This window comes from Rhinichthys klamathensis, unplaced genomic scaffold (genome assembly GCF_029890125.1).
Source record: "Rhinichthys klamathensis goyatoka isolate OS25496 unplaced genomic scaffold, OSU_Roscu_1.1 h1tg000053l_1, whole genome shotgun sequence".
Lineage (NCBI taxonomy): Eukaryota > Metazoa > Chordata > Actinopteri > Cypriniformes > Leuciscidae > Rhinichthys > Rhinichthys klamathensis.
Genome location: NW_026606598.1, coordinates 2,032,846 through 2,055,487, shown reverse-complemented (window position 1 = coordinate 2,055,487; position 22,642 = coordinate 2,032,846). Strand labels below are relative to the sequence as shown.

General features: G+C 39.0%; 1 protein-coding gene across 1 annotated transcript in view; it reads right to left on the bottom strand.

Annotated features, from left to right (window-relative positions):
- The window catches only part of lrmda (leucine rich melanocyte differentiation associated), a 285,546-nt gene that overhangs the window by 15,543 nt on the left and 247,361 nt on the right, over positions 1-22,642 (bottom strand). Inside the window, exon 6 of the mRNA XM_056248133.1 lies at positions 20,648-20,735. Within this exon, the coding sequence (XP_056104108.1) occupies positions 20,648-20,735 (88 nt within the window). The remainder of the gene's footprint in view (positions 1-20,647; positions 20,736-22,642) is intronic.

Here is a 22,642-nt window from a genome sequence, read left to right as displayed (position 1 = left end):
TAAAGATGCCACACACTAATTAACCACTGCAGCATCTTTATATGACCTGATTAGTCATTATGATTTAATAACCATTTGTGTCAAGGACGTTAAGTGTGATTTGATAAGAATAAAGTATTACAGAACGAACATTTTCTGGGGCTGACTGACTTTAGTCACCATTAGCAAGCGCTTCCTAATTAAAAAGAAAAGCTGATAAGTCATTCAGACCTCGATAAATTGTGAAAAGTTTGCTGATTTCAGTAATGGTCCCATTAATAATGCTGATGGGAAAGTTGCTCATTTCAAATTGAATCCAAGTGACATGATTCAATAACAATGTGGTGGTAAATTAATCATCGCAGAAAGATCGCAGCACTTTTTAATCGCTTTGACATTGGAGGTCGGCTCGAGTTAACGAGGGTCTAAATCAGTGAGCAGTAAATGTTAATTATCCACCACAAACACCAGAAGAAGAAAAAGAGTGTGAGAAACACTATAAGGTCATTATCAAAACAAACCTGTTCAAAGTCAAAATGTGACTGATGACTGTATGTGAGATCATTACAAGACTCAAAACGAGTTTAATATTTGAACATTGAAATGTATTGTCTGGTCAAATTTGGATAACATTGTTTCTTGGGACAAAACACGTCCATGCACAGCCACACTTCATCTGCCTTTAGAATTATTACACTATCACTTACTAAAACAGAAAATAATGCAACACTTGATAAATAAATATATATTTAAATTTAAGGGAGAAAATACAAAAACAACATAAATGTGAATCCTTTAACCATTTTAATCTGAATTTTAGAAACATTACCTTAATGATGTTTCCCAACAATTTTTCTACATTTTGTCAACAATTTCAGATAAAAAAGAAAAAAATTCTTAAGCAGAGTCATCTTCTGGTATTCTCCTTTTATTCTCCCTTTATTCTTAATTGCAGTGCTTAAACTCTGGACTTATGTATAATACTATTTATTATATATCTGATGACATAACATGTAAGACAGTTAATTACAGACTCAATTAAGTTTGGCCAATTCATTAATTCCTCAGAACATGTTTGTTAATAGATGAATCCAAAATATTTCCTCTGTCCATAAACTTTTGTTTCTCCAAAGGATTGTTTTTTTCACTTCTTTCGCCTGTTTCTCCCCTATCATGTCTCAAGAATCAGTGTAAGCTCAACTATGAGCAAGAAATCTCTGACTTGAGGATGTAGGTTTAGTACATTACTAACTTTAGCGGGCAGTTGGACAGATAGGTCACATGGGTGTGTGTTGATGCTAAATATAATGATGAAGGATGTGACAGACCTCATGCATGAGTAAGCATTGCGGCTCCTTGCTCAATGCCATTTGGAATTAATGTCAAACATAATATGGCCACCAATCCAAGGAAATGAATGGACGTCAACATATCACAGTGCTCATTTCACTCAAAGAGAGAGACCACAACCCAAGCTTATCCTAACAACAATATATAAAAAAAATAAACATTTTTGAATGTTTTTTAAAATGTATAAATGTACTTTCAAATGAATATTTGACAAACTTTGAAATAACTTAGTTATTAGAGTTGTAGTTATTCTAAAAATGAATAAAAACTATAGACATAAAAAAAAGAAAACTAATAAAAATGGCAAAAACACAACAAAATGTTAAACCTTAAAAATGAAACTGGTAAATAAAAAATTCTAAATGTTAATAAAAAATATAATAGTATCTCAATGGTACTAAAATAACACTGCTTTGAAACCAAATATCTTTAATTCTAAAGAATTTAAAAGGTGGTCAAAATTGGGCTATAGTTGTGTTCTATGTGGAATTACACTGCCTACGCCTCTCAAACTAACTCACTTTATAAAATCTACAGCACAGGGGAAAGGAACCAGTTTGGATGAAAGCAATATACCATGCTAGGTCTCCCATCAGCTGCTCTGCTAGGTCAACAAACAGCCTGATCTTTCCCGAAGCCAACCGTCAATTACCGCACAGACACACGGCCTTCTTGCTGTCTTAAATAAAGCGCCTGACACTCCCCGGAGTGACACATATCAATACCGATCTGACAGCCCCTGTTGCCACCTCAGCCACAGAAGAGACGAGCTGCACCTGCCTCACCGTGGGACATGTGTCTGCTCGCCACTTCCCCCTGCAGAGAGCACACACAGCCTCACTTCTCTTCCTGTGTTTGAGTGCCTTGTGCTATTTTCCCAAGCCCATTATTATATTCATTTCAGCATGGCGTCTGAGGCCTGTTGGTCTGGTACCTGAGGCTGCGGAGCCCGCTGTTGTACAGTGATTTGGCATGACATCCTGACAGAGAGCAGGGAGAGGGGGCATGAAGGGAAAAGAACAAGGGCTGAGTCAAGCCGCTGCTGGCCCGGGCTCTGTGTGGCTTCTGGGTGTGCCCCTCTCGCCCCACAGCTCGTGTCCCGGAGCCTGGTGTCACTATGACGGTGAGGGGCATCAGTCAGACCGGAGCTTCATCTGACTGGAGAGGATCAATCTCCCACCTTAATGCGAGCGGACACGGTAAAATATCCTTTAACACTGTGTGCCGCCCTCCCGCCCCTTTCGGAGTATCCAACTGCCAGATGATCTTTAGCGTGGAAGCTCGTATTGCAATTTGCTACCTACATTCTTGAGAAATACACTTTTGTATGAAATGGTATGCTAATGTAATGTTAATGCCATTGTCCACCCTACAAAACAATGATTATGATAGTTTCTGCCGAAATACCATTTCTACAGTTATTGTTATACTAATACTAGGGCTGTCAGTTAAACGCGTTATTAACGGCGTTAACGCAAAACCATTTTAACGGCGTTAATTTTTTTATCGCGCGATTAACGGTCTTTATGGCCTAGCAAACTTTGTAGTTTTTTTTTTTCACATGCTTTTGCAACAGGACGGCATGCACGGCGCTGCGCTATGATGAAACCCATTCATTTCAATGGCTTGCGCCGCGCGAGGACGTTTTGAAAGCGCAAGCGGATCTAGCTAGATCGGAAACAAAACAACAGGCACGCCGCACACACTTGTTTGGGCTTGCGAGCCGGATGCGCGAGCGCGAATCTCTCTGCTCGCGCGCGGAATATAATGTGCCGAGCACGAATCTCTCTGCTCGAGTCGCGCGCTCTCAAGAGACACGCTGCTCTTGTAAGAATTTTCTCTGGGCTCGCTCAGAGAATATGCCTGCACTTATAACGTGTTCAGTGCAATCGCGAATCTCTCCTATTCCCCAGCTAACAATTTTAGGTTATAAGAACGTTTTCATAACGTTCCCATTAAGTTATAAAAACGTTATTTCTGAATGTTATAGGAACGTTCAAAACGTCCAGTTTTGAGTGGATGACGAGCGCGAGACGCCGAAATGGATGCCAATAAGATTCTGAATGGAAAGTTTACTTTTAAAAAGTTGCCAAATGGTTCCATTGACAAGACCAAAGTGATCTGTGTTTTGTCATTGTGAACTGATCTTCATCGCAGCACACACACAGCTGATGCGAATTCTCCGCCCCCTCGTCAATATCAGGACCTCGTCAGTATTTCTTTCACCCTTTTATTGATGGACAGTGTTACATTGTGTGAGAGATTATTTGCTCCAAGTGAGAATGTTTTAGTGTGAAATTGAACAGTATATGCCAATGTTGTTTTCAATAAAAAACATTTGCACAAAGCAAGCCGATCCACTTTTCCATGTTGATAAGAGCATTAAAATGAGAAAAAATAATGGGACAAAAAGAAATCAAGAGACATTTAGAATAGATAAAAATGTGTGATTAAATGCGATTAATCGCGAGTTAACTATGACATTAATGCGATTAATCGCGATTAAATATTTTAATCGTTTGACAGCACTAACTAATACTAATGGATACTAATGTTGTATAGTAGTTTCAAACTTTACAAATGAAGGATAATCCATATCTAAAGCATAGACTGTAAAAAGATATGGACGTAGTTGTCCGTGACGTCACCCGTAGGTTTCTAAAGAGCATTTTTGAAGCCCAAAGTGGGTGGAGCCGGCAGTCGCCATCTTGGCAGCGTGTCACTCCCAGATAACTGAAAATGGGCAAAGAGGCGAGATTAGCTGAGGTGACGTGACAGCTAACAGACAGCAAACAGACGGCTAGTAGTGACAGCAGCGGCAATCCATCTGTCACTCAAGTGGCCACGCCCATAATTACCTAGAACTTTAAGGCTTAATATAATTTAAACGGATGAGTTATAAAAAAATTCACCCCCCTCACAGTTGTCATGAAGTGCCAAAATAGCCATTTAGACCAAAACCACTTTTTGTACCAGGCTGTAAAAAAAAAAAAAATTCTGCTGTAAAGTTGGGCATATTAACATAGGGTTCTATGGGATTGACTCTCTTTTGGAGCCTGTCTCTAGGGGCCAGTTGATGAATAGCAGTTTAAGTCACTTCCGTGTTGGATTCAAGAGACAGACCGGAAGGTTGCCGCTTGGTCTAAAGGTCTAAACATTTACATTACTAGGTGAAATTTTGCTTTCGAAAGCCGGTCATTTAATTAGGAACCTGTGCGATTGTTTACCCCAAAAATTCCCCATGTAGATTTCGCATCAGGTTCAAGTTGGTCACTCAAATTTGTCACATTAAATAAAACAGAAACCTGCTTGGTTTGAAAGTGACCTCTGTGTGAGCGGTGCTTCATGCATTGCTATACTATTGAAAATAGACAACATTTTGCCCAAATTTAGCACCTTAAGTAAGCATTCGATTTTTTTAATGCACAATGTGAAGGTTAAAAACTACCCGATGGCAATCACTTAAAAAACAGCGACGCTACCACAAATATTTCAATAGTGAAGGTACTTGTAAAAGTCAATGGCCGATCACTGGCCAAACAGATACAGTTTGCGATGGTATCTGTTTGTGCGAGTGCTTCAATGACGGCAGTGCATTCATTTAGAATGGGAACTAAACTGACTGGAACTATCTGTGGATTCAATGGTTTTAATGCGCACCTTCCAGCCAATCATAATAAAGTATTCAGACACACATAAGTGACTTTAGGCATCAGAATTATAAATGTACAGTATGAAAAATGTATAATCTGATACCAATATATTAAAAACAATCTATGACGATGGTATTGATTTATCTCTGAAACAATTTGTAAATGACGCTGACTTGATTTTATAGGTATCAACCATAATTGAATGTGAATGTGAATTTACATATTTTAAATGAATCAATTGAAGAGTCTGACATAAATATTGTCATATATATTTCTGTAAATAAAACAATAAAGTAATAAAACCATGTGCCTACATAGAGGTAAAACACTCGAGAGCAAATAAAAAAAAGAAAGTTAAAATCTAACTTTTTTTTAACGTTTTTGTTAAAAAAAAGGGTATGTATATTTCAACAAACAGCCAAACTCTTCCAGTGTTTTGATGAATTTCAGGCGTATTTCAATCTGTTTCAATCAATTTCAGTCTGCTTTGAAACCCAAAATTGAAAAATGAGTAATGAAGCCCATGAATGTAATGATAGGGATTGCAATGACTCTAATAGTATTAAACTGACAGCAGAGGCTAAATCCAACGCAAGGCTTTGAGTCGCAATTACAAAAGCGCTCCCGTCTGACAGGGGCCTACAGATAGAGACCTTACAGTTGAGAAGAAAGAGAAAATAATATCCTGGGGAATTATAATGGATGATCTCAGGAGGTTTGGATACATGAAGGCAGGCCAGCGATGATGAGACGCGATTGTCGAGGCCCTCTTCGTCCCCCTTTTAATGGATGGCTTTACTTTAAGTCTCCTCTTCCTAATTAATAAGACACATACAGTTTGCAGATACAGGAGGAATGGAGCGGAGAAGATGAGGGGGTGATTAACGACATAACACTCAAGCCGAAGAGAACGTCTCCCCCCGTTTCCATTCTCTCTCCTCGACATCCTCGGACCGTCGTCAGCACCCTGCACATCCCCTGACAGGTGGAATAATAACGGTCATACATCACTGCCCCCGAAAAGTCCAATAACCTAAATCTTCACTTGCCACACAGCCCGAGACTCAATTACTTTATTGACATGTAATCTTCATAAGGGGAGAAATATTGAGCATGTAAGGTCAGTCGGTTATGAAGACGTATTATCATATTATCTGCATGGGGGTTGTAGGGGCTAGGACCTGACAAAGCTAATTATAATCGTACATGTTACCGGGCTCCAAGCGCATTATGTGCTTGGCTGCATGAGTGAGTCCGGGCAGACGAAGGGAAGGACAGGGGGTGGCTGTCCAAATATAAGAAAGCCAGGATGTCCTTTTAAGGGCATCAGAACTAATGAAGTCGGATATCATCCAATATACGTCTAGCGCCATAATCTCTCTTATTCATTCATTCATATATCTATATCGTAAAGGCATAAAATCCTGCTAGATAAAGAAGGGATTGCCTGTTGCATGGGATATTGGAGCATAATAATACCTATTAGCTGTGGCGTGCTCATGTTAGACCAAAGAAAAAAACCTACCTTGAACAGAGCTTAAAGTTCAGCAAATATCAGTTCTGATTTGCGCAGTGACTTGAACAGTTGCACTGCCCAAATGTCACTGTTAGTTAGTGATTCTGGAAGCCGAGCTTGTGGCTCTCCAGCCCCCCTTTCCCATCCCCAAGGTTATCTTAATATCAGCCAAGCCTCCGCACTGGTCATCATCATCACCATATATTACGCTGTATTCAGATAAACAGGACTGTATGTGAAAACCGAAGTGATATTTCGGCTTGTCCACCAGCCGACAGCGTTCCTTTGACTGCTACTTTTACAGGACTAGATTTAATATCCTGAGAGTAGCACTCCCAGTTTTCTTGGGGAAAAGCTATGGCTACTTTAAGGCATAAACACAAAGTATGGCCCTGAGTCACAACATGAACGGGGCAGCCGGGTCACTGGATATGAACACGCCTTTGCTCGCTTCCTTGCTGAGGGAGGAATTGCACTTCAGGACATGTGTGTTCATTCCGATGTGTTTTATTTCATGTCATTTTTGTCTTTTATTTGCTTCTTGCTTCCTGAGAACAAACCGTGTTAAGCTTGTATCTTAGGCGATGCTGAATGGAAAACTAGTTTGCTGGAGGTGGTACAATTTCAAGCTGCTCTCAGGGGAGGCTGGTTAACAGAGGCTTAATGGTGTCAAGTGCAGAGGCGTATTTTAAGAGTATTTGTGAAGATCTGAGCTCTAAGAGACACACACATATACACGTCTTTTCAGAAGTTTACACAGCCTTTGCAGAATCTACAAGACGTTTATCATACACAACTATCACAAAAGGCTACAAGCAGCCAGTGGAGATGCCTGGAAAACACAATATAAAGAACCAAAGGCATGTGAACTGCTGTGCTGACTTGTGGAAATTGATATTGTGTAAATATTGAATTGTGTCAGTAAGAAATTAATACTTTTATTCAGCAAGAACACATTTTTGCAGTTTTATAAAATAATTCAATAAAAAAAAATCTTATTTCAATTCATCAAAAAATATTGAGCAGCAACTGTTTTCAACAATGACTATAATAAAAAATGTTTCTTGAGCAGCAACTAAACATATTCAAATGATTTCTGAAGCATCATGTGAGACTGACGACTGGAGTAAAGATGTTGAAAATGCAACTTTGCCATCACTAAAATAAATGACAATTTTATATATAGTAAATCATTTTAAATTGTAAACATTCACATTGATAAAATAAATGTAGCCGTGATTGTATTTAGCCCAAGTTTAGACCTTGCAGAATATGCAAGTTATTTAGCATATTTAGCATTTTAAATAAAAGAGATTAAATCGTAAATAATATGTAAAAAAAATTTTTTTTTTATTTTTTTATTTAACCTTTCTTTAACCAGGAAAGTCCCATTGAGGTTAAAAACCTCTTTTTCAAGGGAGTCCTGGCCAAGAGGCAGCAAAAACACAATCAATTACATTTATAAAGGTTTATACAACACAAATAATTAAAAAGCATTTACAATTTAAACAGGTCATTTCAGGTTCTCTCAATCTGGACTTAAAAGCATTTAAGGAAATAAGTTCCGATAATTTTAATTTCAAGTCTTTTTGCAAAAAATTCCATGCAGAAGGAGCGGAGTAAACAAAAGCCCTTTTTCCCAGTTCTGTACGGGCAAATGGAACAGAGAGCAGCAAGTGATCATTTGATCGCAATGAATAAGAACCAACACTTCTCCATGTGATTATATTACATATTTGAAGTTACATACAGTGCAGATTCTGCATGAACTAGTATGCAAACTTATTAGAAGAGAGGGGTGTAGCACAAGTTTCAGTTGTCCATGTCAAGGCCAAACTCTAAATTAAAAACATCTCTCTGCAGTTATTTTCCAAATTCACAACTGTGAGCTGGTTAGAAACAAAATTACTAAATCTGAAACAGAATTATCTAATGCAGAACATTAGCAAAAGTTACAGTGAGGTTTACAACCGAACACGAAGCAGCCAAATATTTTGTGCTAATCCATTTTGTGCACTAAATAACAGTCCACTAAATGACTTTGCGAGATCAGAGAATTCATCAAACCGAGTACGACAGCAGCAGAACTTGATCCTGACATCTTACATTGGCTATAGGTGACCTGAAGTTGAGTGGTTAAACCAGCAGCAGCGAGATTGAAGAGGCATGATTTCCTAGGGAAATTAGGAAAGTACTCATTCAAATGACAGCAATCTGGAATTCATTTCAGTGTCTGACCTCTATGACTCAGTCAACTCAACAGTCTTATAGCGACACAACATGTCAGAAATGATCACCCAATCAAATTATGACAGTAAAACAATGTGTCCGCTTACATTAATATGATGGGGAAACCTGCTCTCTTTCATTCGACTTCATGGGCAAATCATTTTGACAGATTAAAAAGTTGCCTGAGATGTGAAGCCTTGTTTGACCTAGTTATCTGTTTATTTTCAGAAGCATTTTGACTGACCCTACAATTATTCGAGCTGAAAAGTTAAATATGCTGAAGGAGTGCACAGCACAGCTCAAAGTACCTGACCTCAACTGACTTTGATCAAATATGACGTTAAGTTCAAGTGCCGGCTCAAATTCGACCAAAAGTCCTGCTCCATTTTCGAGCGAGCCATCAACCACAGTAAATGTCAAATTCTCATCAATTTGAGCTTGGAGTCTCTGACAGAGAGGATCCGCCCTCATTGAGGCTGCTGCATGGCAGTGAACGCTAACTGTCCGTTTCCCAGCATTCACATGGAATAAACGATGTGCTAGGTCATTAACTTGAGCTATGCTGATCCTCCCGTAATAGCCAGTGTTCAGACATCAGACGTGGGCGGGGGTGTCTCGTGATGGTGTGCTGAGGTACAGTTGACAACAAATCAGTAAATTCACCAGGGAGCAAGAACACAGTTTTGACAACAGTCCAATGGAGCTTGCTCTAACTGACAGATGAGTTCAGTCCCTTCCACCACAATGAATTCATCCCAAGAATATGTGTGGATTGAAGAGGGGAACGGGGGTCACAGGTTACTGTGTGTCAGTCATTGATTCAAATTGCTTATTAAATCATCACTGTGCTTTGTTCTTTGTTTATGCTAATGGTTTAATGCCACACAGTGTCCGCAATAAAGGAGCTCTTATATCATTTTCAAGAAAAGTTTAGACTCTAAAAATGTCATGTGGTGTAACCAAGTAAAACATAAAAACATATATACATTACTGTTCAAATGTTTGGTGTTGGTAAGAATTGTTTTTGAATGTCTCTTATGCTTACCAAGGCAGCATTTATTTGATCACATATACAGTTAAACAGTAATATTGTTAAATATTACAATTTAAAATAACTGTTTTCTACGTAAATAAATCCTATAATGAAATGAATTCCTACTGTATGATGGCAAAGTTGAATTATATTATATTGTGAGAGACTTATTCATCTTAAAGAGGGCCTATTATTCCTTTTTGTTTTACATTGTCAACTTTCTTTAGTGTGTAATGTTGATGTTTGAACAAAAGTTCTGCAAAGATTTCTGTAATGGGCTTGACATTTCCGGAACACACTCAAAGCGGTTGACCAATCACAACACACTGGTCCAGCCGACCAATCTGAGCACATCAGGGGCTTCATAGAGACAGGAACTAAACAGAGCGTTACTGACAGACTGGGAAATAAGGTGCTGCAACAATGTGAAATATGTGAAAAAATAATGTGTTTTCAACAATCAATCATGAAAACCGATTATAATAGACCCAAAAAACTAAATCAAGACTTTGTAAAAGTGCTTTTAGTTTTGTTTTTCACATAATGCATCACATGACTGATTTGGAGGACAAAAGTTGTTGTTGTTTCTTCTTCTTCATCTTATTTCCCCCAAATATTAATAAACAGTCATACAGGTGACTGGTTTAATGGATGTTAAAAATTCAGCTTTGCCATTACAGGAATAAATTATATTGGCATTTCTTTATTATGTTATCAGGACCGTTGTATCAGCCTGACATGTTTGACTTTATGTCTCCCTAACATAAATGTTTTTTTTCTTTTACATTCTCATGCTTATCATAGAAGTAATATATTCAAGTTACTGTATGTATAAATTGCATTTTTGAAAAATTAGTTTCAACATTTATGTAGAGGCTTGGACAGATATCTTTCATGACGTGTTTTCATCTATCCCTGATGATTAATAATCCTGAAAAACACATGATACATAATTAAAACAGAATAAATGGAAGCTGTCACCAAATTAATTGCTATCATTTGTAAATTGATTGTATATTGAATCACACTAACAAAAGCAAATGCTGCCAAAAAAGGCCTCGCTATGAATAATAATGAATAATAAATAGTTCCAGCATGTATCTTCCACGGTTTTGAATTATAACTCTTCGGTGTGTTTTTCCCTTCCTGCAAGCAGCATTTGTCTTCATAAACTTTTCCATTGGCCCGTCACATGATCATTATAATGCAATCAGAGCTCATTGTGCACAGATCAGTTTCGCCATCAGAAAGACAAGTTGCTCAACATCTGCCAGGACTCTGTGTTTCAGCATCTGAGAGGGTTGAGAAACCCCCTGACATGAACACAGCCATCCATATCAACCTAAGCAAGAGGAGGGAAATTCGAGGACCCCGCATCGATCCCGCCGTAAAAATATCTAAACCATATGGCTTGCCTCTTCCCTCATAAATTACAATGATAAAGTCCTGTGGTTCGAGACTGTGAAAGCCACGCTAACCTGCTCTAAACTCTTGGCAGGACTAGAAGCACACAGGAAATACTATCCTGCATCTCAGATGTCCCAAACTCAAGTAACAAATCACACACAAATATGAATAATGCTTAGACTGCATTAGCAATCACTTTTAAAGCTGATTAGAACGCAGGCATGGGGTATCCATTTGTATGATATATTTGCTGTCAGTCTCCTGAGATGGTCCAGCATGACTGGGAAGCAGACCAAAGCCCCAAGAACCACAAGTATGTTATTGCGAGTGGGCTGGGCAGACTGGCTTGAATTCATGTCCTTGTCCATCATGCTGACACATTCTCCGTCCTGAGGTATCACTTAACTCGTTTCTTTTGTGTATGTATTAATAGATCATCCAGGAGGACGGATCATCACAGTGCTGTAATTTTATGAAGCAAAGCATTACTGATTAAAGACTCTAAAGTGATGACAGCGGCTTTAGCAGTAAATAAACTGCTGCTGGTGGGCTAGTGCTAAAGGATCTGGGTTGCAAAAACCATATTTTTTACACACAGAAATCAGAGTTACTGAGATGATGTATTACACTTTTAAACAATGCTAAAAATGAAGTGAAAGTCACATGAGAAGGCCGAGTATGGTAACCCATACTCGGAATTGTCCTCTGCATTTAACCCATCCAGGTTAGGGCACACACATTAGAAGTAGTGAGTAGTTTTGCTGTGGCGCCAGGGGAGCGATTGGGGGTTAGGTGCCTTGCTCAAAGTCACCTCAGTAATTCCCTGTCGGTACTGAGAATCGAACCTGCAAGTTTCGGGAAGTCTGACTCTTTAACCATTAGGCCACGACTGCCTATTTTCAAATGTTTGATCATTTGAAAGGAATGTGGTGATACTATAGTACAGTGATATAATCAACGTTGCACACAGTACTTAATAATACCATGGGATTGTAGGGCGTGGGAGCCTGTTTTGAAGCCAATTTTGAAGATAAAAAAACAACAACATACACTTCCGTTCAAAAGTTCTAAATACATCTCTTATTTATTTGATCAAGAAAACAGCAATACTGTGAAATAGTATAAAATGACTGTTTTCTATTTTATTCTAATAAATTCTAATTTATTCCTGTGATGGCAAAGCTGAATTTTCAGCAGCATTACTCCAGTCTTCAGTGTCACATGATCCTTCAAAAATCATTCTAATATGCTGATTTGATGTGCAATAAACATTTCTTATTTGTATCAATGTTCAAAACAGTTGTGCTTTTTGTGGAAACCATGATACATTAACTATTTATGGATATCTAGTTAACTAGTTTAAGTACCTTTACACACACACACGCACGCATTCACGCAGAGAGAGAGAGAGAGAGGGCAGAGGGGAGAAACCTGGCATATCCGGTGATTAGTTCTTCCTAGCGTTTGCAGTTTCAACTTTGTTTCCAGATGGAATGATACAATTATCAGAGTGCCTTGACTCACAGAAGTTGAGCAAAACCAGCCAATCAGATTAGAGATTGAGACTAGGGTTGGAAGGACTGCTTTAAAAGCTATTTTAATTTATAAACACTTTAGCAGGCATTTGAGAGCATTTTTCTTCGAGCAACCCAAGGAGCACAGCTACCATTTGATATTAACATGCCTTATTAACTTGAATCATTAAAAAGAAATGATCTCTCGCTTTCATATTCCAATGATTGCACCAAAGTACAAACAAATATGTTAAATGACATTAAAATAAACACAATGCCATCCCGACAGCGTCATGTTGAAACCTTTCTTCAGCTGCGCCTTCAGAGACTCATTCCTCTACATCAAACAGCAAAGTATAAGAGGGGGAAAAAGAAAGAAAGACAAAGAAAAAAACAAAACAATGGTGTTGATGACACATCCTCAAATCCAATACAAACAGAATTATTCAACGAATGCAGTGCCATCTCATATGGAGATAATGACACTGAAGACAGAGAAGCCATCTCAGAAGAGCTCGGGATGCCAAGCCCGAGTTCAGCAGTTGAAACTGTCAGGGAAGTTAAGTCTGTCCTGGTGTTTTAATCTACCCTGCTCCGAGGAAAGAAAAAGAGAGAAAGGGGGTGCGTTCCAGACTTGGTGATAAACAGGACTCTGACTGCCTCATGGAAGAATCCGATCCCATCTCTGTGTTCTTTTCTCTCTTGCTCTGATAGACGGTGAAGAATGGCTGGAACGGTCTGGCTCTTCCTCTGTCTTCCTCCATTAATCTCAATCTCCAGACTAATGGATATTCATGCTCCTGTGCCAAAGCAGTCCTGGGAGGCCCACCGCAACCTCTTGAGAGAAATCATATCATATCATCTCTCTCCGACAAAGGAAACAAAAGCAGTCCTCACAAAGAGAGGCCCAAAAACAGTCCTTGGCAGCTCCTATACAAACCTACAGGTCTGTAGGAGTCAACTTAAAGCGGTGGTCTCCCACAGACGGATTGAAAGCCATTGCAAGTAATTAATCAGGGCTGTAGAAGACCAAGGTTATCCAAAGCAGATGTATGGGAGTTACATCAAATGACTAATACGAATCGATATCATACTTACCCTATTTTTTTTTAAACACGCAACTTTCCATCCATTATGTTTTGGCACCTGATCTGAGGAGAGCCGAGGTGTAAATCTGAAAGTCAATATAAACTTGCGTGATGGCCATTCATGTTTTATAGGAGCTCATTACTTAGCTGCAGCTGAAATTATAGGTGTGTTTTATAAAGGGGTTTTAGATGGCCGCAAAACACCCTAAACTCATTATACGGAGATCCTAAACACCTCATCAGAGCTGGAAAACCCTTTGGATCATAACAGTGTCACGCAGCAAAAATATCTGTAAGACAGTTTTCCCTCATTCAGATCTATTGAAAACATATGTGAGACATTTGGCCAAGGACTATGTAAGGGAATAAACAGCATTCTCTTCAGGATTTTATATTCAATTCCTTCTTGCTAAATCACAAACATAACCCTACGGTGAACAGATTTATGATTTGTAGAAAATAAAATCACTACTCTCAGGTTTGTTCCTCAACATATTAAACTGCCTATAGGCACGTCTTCAGGACATCATAGGTGTCCTTACTGTAAAACATAACAGTAAAATATATTAAATGAAATGAGTTCATTTCACTCAAATATTACCGAAAATTCATTGCACTTAATAGAAAAATGTTATGTGAACTCAACTGATTACATTAAGCAGAATCAGTTACAACATATTTCTAGTTCCCAGCATGCTTTGCTTCGGACTCTGTAAGAAGAGTAAATGTTGTTATGATGGGATTTAAAAGGGTTTCCAAGTCGAGGATGGGCCAAAGCAAGACTATATCCAAGCTGCTTTGTTTAAAATTAGTAATTGCACTTGATTATGTAATAATAGTCTTTTGCTATACTAGCACATGGGTGCTATAGCTAGCTAACTAGCAGGCAAATATAAGAAGGTAGAAACGTTTTTGAGTGGTTTTAATAATTATAGTGAAGTTTCAGCAACATAACATATTTGAGTGGAGTTTAATTGTAAATTAGGAAATATTCTTTTAGTGAGCTCAAATAAGTTCACAGTACTCACAACTCTTGGTTTCTAAACTTAAATGAATTGAGGCAATTGGTTTCCTCAATTGAAATGAGTTAGCATAAGACGGACTTTTTGACTTGAGCGCGGCGACTTCTCCAATGGGGGGGAGACGGACTTTTTGACTTGAGCGCGGCAACTTCTAAGGGCCCCCCCCTGCCTCGGGCACTGGGTACTCGGTAGTACCCCTTTTCCCCCCGCTACCACGCCCCTGCCTGCGCGACGCATCGGTCATCTCTCACGGAGGAGTGGAAGCATAAAAAGAGGAGCGACGGCGGTGAAGGACGAGAGAGGCCAGGCCTGGATTTATGTTGTGTTTTATTTTGTTATATGTGACAGCAGTCGTCCGTGAGGGGCTGCTGTCTTTTAGTTTCGTTTTGTATTTGTTTTGTTTTGTTATTAAATTCTTTGAATGTTCGCCGGTTCCCGCCTCCTTCCATAATATCTGAACTGCGTTACAATGATGTTATGGTTGATAACGGATAAATTCTAAGTGAATGTTAGATGACAGCAAATGTAATCTAAATGTAATAATTCCAATAACCAAGAAGGTATTAATGTATCTTGCATTATTATTATTATGGTATCAACCATATTCATGCATTATTTTAGGATATACAGTAGACCATTTCTCTTATGAGCATACTTTTGCAAGGCTGAATAATAAAAAAAAAAAGGTTATATAAAAAAATCTCCTAAAAATACCAATAAAACAGCCAATAAGTCAAGATTCCAAAGTCCCCATCACAATGTCAGCATAATGCCTGACAGGGCCAAAGCTTGGAGCTGGTTTGAGAATAAAACTCGTCATGGGAAAAACATCACTGCTAGAACCATCAGCAGAGAGCCTTTAGAATCTCATTCAGCATGTACAAGCACTTTTACGATATCAAATACTAAGGGTATATTCAAAGATTGACACACTGATGGAAAAGAGAATGGCGGCTGAACAAACTTACCGTCAAGTTTTGCCTGGAGGATTCAGTTATATGCAGTTTGTACACATGCAGACTCACGCTTATAAAACGGCAGAGAGGAACAACTGCTCGACAGGCCATAATTAAGAGGCAACTCTGCCAAAGGCAAAGCTTGGGGCTATTGCATATCCATTGGGCTGTAAAACTAGACAAGCAACAGCAGATCACCAACACCAATCAAATTTATCTCAATTACACAGGATCGCTGGCATAAATATCTCTGTCTAGGGCTGTATGTTAAACATGGCATTTTAGCTAAACAATGCGGGTGCAGATCCAGACTTTGGTAATTGAGTGATGCACGCTATCCAGATGTAAGTTAATGGAGGGTAGGCAGACAAACAGCAGGTGTAATTCTCTCTCCGTCCTGCTGAGCTCTAAAAGTCAGTGCTTAGCACCCACTGCTCCATCATCTGGCCTCTCCCAGCCCCTGTGACAGCACATTTGTCATCATTTTCACATTTTGGGCAAGAAATGTACTGTTTTAATGACGCCCTCTGAACGGTTCCAGATGTTTGTTTATTTGTTGTACCACAACTGTAAAGTCATTTATTCTTCATACGCAGTCCCGTTTAGGGGCTGCAAATCAGCGACGGCATAATGACGATTAAAAAAAAAGAAGAAGAAAAAAGTGCATGGTCCCTAGGGGGTCTTCAGTTAAGATTTTCTCTTTGAAGGCTGCCTGCCTCAAGGGGTTAGTTGTGTTTCATTTAAAATACAGTCAGCTGGAGCAGGGCCCAGAATAGGAGCGTTTAAAGTCGGTGCGTGTGCGGCTGATGGAGGAGTATGGTTTCACCCTCGATGGCTTCTGGTTTGCTCGCCACGGTGAAGATGAATGATGGGAATTCAAAAGTGGTGGTCGCTGCCTTAAAATGTACAGAGACGAACAAAAGGATTTGTATATTTTCCATTTCAATTATGTATGAAGTTCCAGCCAGGGCAGTTGTGCGACCCGTCATAATGATTGTTATTAATATGGCTATCTAGAATGTGACAGCGGTGAGAGCGGTGGCTCCACTTTATTTTTGTATTTATTTGCGCCTGTGGACAGACAAACGTTGTCTTATGTCGTTTGGGTTAGAAGTGGAGATCTATATTTAAAGCAACAATTCATCTAAAAAATGACATTTGTCAAACAAAAAGAAGTATATAATAAGGCTGCACAATGATTTTTCTGATAAAAATTACAATAATACAAAAACTGTTGTTTGCTATGCTTGTTTGTATAGGGCTACACAATTTGGCCACGTATTTTGTGATTATATATCACAATGTCTATAAAATAATAATAATAATAATAATTGTCATTATAATATAAAAAAAAAAAAATCTTTAAAATAATAAGCAACATTACTATTATAATATTTCACTGTAAAAATAGATTATTTAAGGAAAATATATCATTTTATTTTACAGTACAACTGCAAAATTACAATACTAACGTTCATGGCTGTCTTTATTCAAAATCTTTTTTTAAACATTAGACAACATTTTTATTTTGCCGAAAAATCGCAGGGAGCCCTTAAAGCTTCTGTTTATGAGCCGGTTTATGAGCACTTCTCATTACAAACTTAAGAAAATAGTTGGCACATATTGCGTTCCCAAATGCAAGTTATAATCAATCCAGATGTGGAAATGAGTTTGTGTGTGGCTGCATTTACTGCGATCTGAGACACTGATCATGAGCTGCTCATGTGAACACAGTGCTGCTCTTCACTCTGAAACACGCATTGCAGCATTGCAGCCTTGCAGCCTTTGTGATTGGATAATCACACTAGTGTAAATATTATTTTGTTAAGTTGTTATTTACTTTATTTATTTGTTTATTTATTTTACCTGACACTATCTTTTAAACTTTGCTCTTGTGGAGCTTGACTGAGCCATCATTGTATTTAAACTTCTGCGGGAACATTTTCCTTAAAAAAAAATAAAGAACAGTATACACGTTTGGAACGACAAGAGGTTGAGTATCTCATTTTTGGGTGAACTGTTCCTTTAAGACGACATTTGTCTCTTGAAAGAAACTTTGGGTTAGGTTCAGGCGACAGGCCGGTTTAAAGCTGGTGGGAGCTGACAGCAGCGCTACTTCCTGCGGCCACACACTCCACCCCCCTCCATCTCCAGACTCATGGTTCTCCGTGTCACGCCGGGCCTGCCACATAGCCTCCCTTCTTAGCTTCTGCTTTTCCCTCCTCCGTTTCTCTCCTCTGAGCCTCTCCTGTCTGCTCGCTGTTTGTCCACTTCCTAATTTCCCCCCAAAACAGCAGACAAGGGTCTTGTAACCCAAAGCCAAGACCTCCCATGCCATGCATATTGCTAGTTTCCCATCTTCCCTCCTCAGACCTTCTGTCTGCTGTAATTACCCATGGCACCTTGGCTCTGGGGGCCTGACGCAGGTGACATCAATTGTAAAAATATTGAGAAAAGGTAGAGAGGGTCCCTGTTTGAGACAGCATGCTGTCATAGATGTCGCTATTCCTGCCGGCCACTGCAAGAAAGCAAGTAACATATAGCAAATGTGACTGGACTAGGCTTTTACCTATGGAAGCCTGTCCTAATTTCAGCCATTCTTCTGCATAAAAATAATATTGTACTGTATACAATATATTGCATATATTGTAAAATTCAGAACAGTCAGACATCTGCCTATACGGTATGTCTATTGAATATACACTTCCCTAAATCTCAGATTGATGGACAATGTTTTATTTTATTTATTTATTTACAGGTTCACAACAGCAAAGATGCCATTATCCGAGCTATGTCTAGCTAATATTGAAAAATATATTTGGTGTCATTATATATGTTAACAGATACACTTTTTACATATAAGTGTCTCAATTTATGTGTTCATGCATCATTTTCACGTGTTTCTTAAAGTCATAGTTCACCCCAAAAATGAGAATTTATCATTTACGATTCAATGAGAATTTATGATTTCTAAATCAGTTTTTATTTTATCAGCAGCAGAACACTTTTTATTTCTATACAATAAAAGTCAGGGTTGGTTTGAACCCCATTGGCTTTCATTGTATGGACAAAAACATCTTCATGAGGGTGAGAAAATGGTGACAGAATTGTCATTTGTGGGTAAACTATTCCTTTACATTTTCGGAGAGGCTGCAACAGCGAGCTAGCTTTGAAAGCATAAGATCCCACCCTCCCTTCAGAGCGTCTCCAAAGCCATGCCTCCTTCAAAACACATGAGCGCGTACAGCAGGGAGCAAACAAAAGCATCACGAGAGACGGCGTTAAACTATCTCATGTCTCAAAGCACATAACATTACAATAATAATGAACGTAAACAACTTAAAGAGCTCTAACTGTACCACCTGACTGCTGCAGATTCATTTCGGCGTTGATAGTGTTGCCATCGAAACACATAAATTCGAGTAAAGAACTGCTCCGAGTATAACGTCACAGGTTTCCATCTCTTCCAAATTACAGTAGTTATTGCGTGAACGCAGCATAAGCCTGTGGTTTTGGTTCAGGAGGAACAGGTGGCTGCTGTTTCCGTTTGCGGTGTTCAGTGACTGACATCTGTCTAACTCTACATAGCATGAAACGCACTGATGATGTGTGATGTCTGCACAGATGTATGAAAATAAATACGTTGACAGGCAGACATCGTATCATTGCATTCGGACCGAAATCAATGCGGTTGACGGTCAACGACATCTTCCACAGATAATATATATACTGTATATATATATAAATACATTTAGACCACTTAAAGGATTAGTACACTTCGAAATGAAAATTCTTTCATCATTTACTCACCCACCCTCAAGTTTTTTCGAACCTGTATGAATTTCTTTCTTCTGTTGAACACAAAATAAGATATTTTGAAGAATGTTGGTAACCAAACAGTTGATGTACCCCACTGACTTCCATAGTATTTTTTGCTACTATGGAAGTCAATAGGGTACATCAACTGTCTGGTTACCAACATTCTTATAAATATCTTCCTCTGTGTTCGGCAGGATGAGAAGAGATTTTCAACCAGCATAACAAAAAGTGTTTATGGGGCAAATCCCCTACCCTGCCTTTAAAAGCATTGGTGATGCTCAAATTAAACAAACAAAAAATAAATAAATAATCTACAACATTTGAGCAGGTAATATTTGCACTGCATTAGGATTACACAGAAACACCATGAATTATCGCCAATCCAAACACAATGCCCAATTTCCACTGACAGTGTCTTGGAGGTGAACTGCATCTTTTAGTGTCATGGCTATTCTATTAAAGCATTTTCATGGCACAGCCAAAGGTGAGTTTTAGTAAAGAGTTACAGTGTCAGAGCCGATGCATTAAGCAAATAGAATAGGCAATAAGTCAAGATAAATAAAAATGGCACGATAAAGGCAGAGGAATAAAAAGAGGCGAAGGACGAAGATGAGGGCTTGTGTTATCTAACGCTGCAGTACAGTATCGTAAAAATAACAAATGGAGAGTGTCAGCTCGCCCAAATCTAAGAGGGAGAAAAAATATTTCATATGTCAGCTCCGTTCACCTTTTAATGGACTATTCTCAAGCAGCATGATTTTGACAAAGCACTGGGCTTTCCTCTACATCACTTGAGAGGTGCAGGTCAGCCTTTGTGAAATAGATCTGTCCTTGGTGGGGGGTTGAGAAGCACACAGCTGACCTCGCATGAAAGTACCACCGCCATGGCCGTGACATAAAAACAGGGCTTTGCATTGCACAGACAAAAGAGCATGATAAATGCAGTTGGCACGAAAGCCTCGCATAGAGTCTAACTTCTGCAGAGATTCTGTTAGCAATCGAGTGTACGTTTGTTTAGATGCCGAGACAAAAATGTACGCATACTGCGTTCTCACACTTTTTTTTGTCCAAAAAACACTACCTTTGTGGTTCCGGGCATCTCTGGATCCTCGTGGCAGCGGGGTGTACAGCGTTGTGGCGGATTCGGGCCTCAGATCACTGGCAGCGTCCTTAAAAAAAAAAAAAAAAAGAGTTTGGACAAACATAAATTCACCATGCTCAGTTTACACACCTGCGAACATTTATAACGTCTCCGACGATTCATTATCCAACACCGACAGGAGAAATGTTGGTTATTGATTTCTGTATGCAATGATCCTAATTGAGTTCAATGAAAAGAACTCATTTGTCACAAGCAATCTGGAATAATTTCCCAGACTGATGCCACAAAAGGGAGAGAGAATGGAAAGGCACGGCGGGGTGAGAGACAACGAGAGAATGCGGGTGAGATTTCACCTCCATGACTGATTGTCTAAATGCCATAAATTTCATCAGCGCAGGGAGAGGATGTGAATGTTAGGAGCGGCTTTCTTATTTTCTCAGGGTGCGGGACGAGGGCAACTTTCATTATTTTGCAGAGAGAGGAGTGAAAGGTGAGGACGGGGCCCTGGCTTTGATTACCTGTCCCCTGCCTGTTTAAGAGAAGGGGCCACCAGGGGAAGGGCCCCAGCCACCATTCAGCCATGAAGAGCCCCGCGGGTCAGGCCCGGGTCAGCCTGCCACTCACTCACACGCGCTGTTGTGTGTTGACAATCCAACAGGTGGCATGAAATTACTGCTCTCCAAAGGCCAGACCTGAGTTTAAGTAAACTCATCTCTCACTGGCCGACCTTAAAAATACAAATATATTCACATAAAGGCCACCGCATAGACAGAACAGGAGAGGAGCTGCAGAGAATACAGATCGCCTGTGTGCTTCTGGTAGGTCAAAAGTGTTGTTTTCAACCTCCTTTGTCTTCTTTCAAGGACCAAAAACACAGTATATCATGATGCGTTGATATCTGATGCCTTTGTGAAAATATTGTGCTTTTCTGCAGGCAGGAATTCTCAGAGCATTTAATCATTGTAAGGACCAAAATGACAAATAAAGAGTAGAGGAGGCATATTTTATTTTTCCATTCATTGGAAACACTCAGCTTAGTGCTGAAAATGTATTATGCATATAGTGCTTAAAGGTTTGGGGTCGGTAATATTTTTGAATGTTTTTTAAAGAAGTCTCTAATGCTCGCTAAGGCTGCATTAATTTGGTCAAAAATACAGTATAAACTGTAATATTGTCAGATATTATTACAATTTAAAATAACTATTTTCATTTTGAACATTTTTTTCAGTCTCATTACTCCAGTCTTCAGCGTCACATGATCCTTCAGAAATCATTCTAAGATGCTGGCTTGCTGCTCTAGAAACAATATTTGTGTGGAAACTGTGAAGCATCAGAATTATTTGAAAAATATTTGCTTGTAACAATGCAAATGTCTTTACTGTCCCTTTTTTTGCTGCATATTGGTATTATTAAGTGTTTCTATTAAGTATTTATATTATTTATAATAAGCTAAATCTGACTTATATTGACTGAAATAGAAAAAGTGTAAATATTGCAACAATTACGATAGACACCCATGTTTAACAAATAATAACAATTGATAATCAAAATAATACATTCTAAACATTCTTCCAAAGGTTAACTATCTGCAGGCTGTTTACCGTTGCCCAGCAACAAAGAATGGAGTAAATGTTTTTCTTTTAAAACTTAAAAAAGCTTTTTTTTTCTCTCTCTCGTTGTTATCACATGACTAATTATCACCCTAATTACAAGAATCCAGCGGGGTGCAGTTGCATCGGGGTTTCCGAGTATGTCAGCAGTTTCCTTGTTACCATTTCAATCTCCTCTGGCCATTTGGCTTTAATATCCTAAAGCAGCAGTTGTAGTGTCAGCTTCAGTCCTCCCTGACTAATTTCCTCTGGACCTGACAGATCAGAGGCCTTCCCCACCAAACAGCCCTGTCCCGGCCACAAAGCCGCTCGTAATCCTGCTGCTTGTCTACAATTAATCTTCCCAGTTGCCACATTATTAACA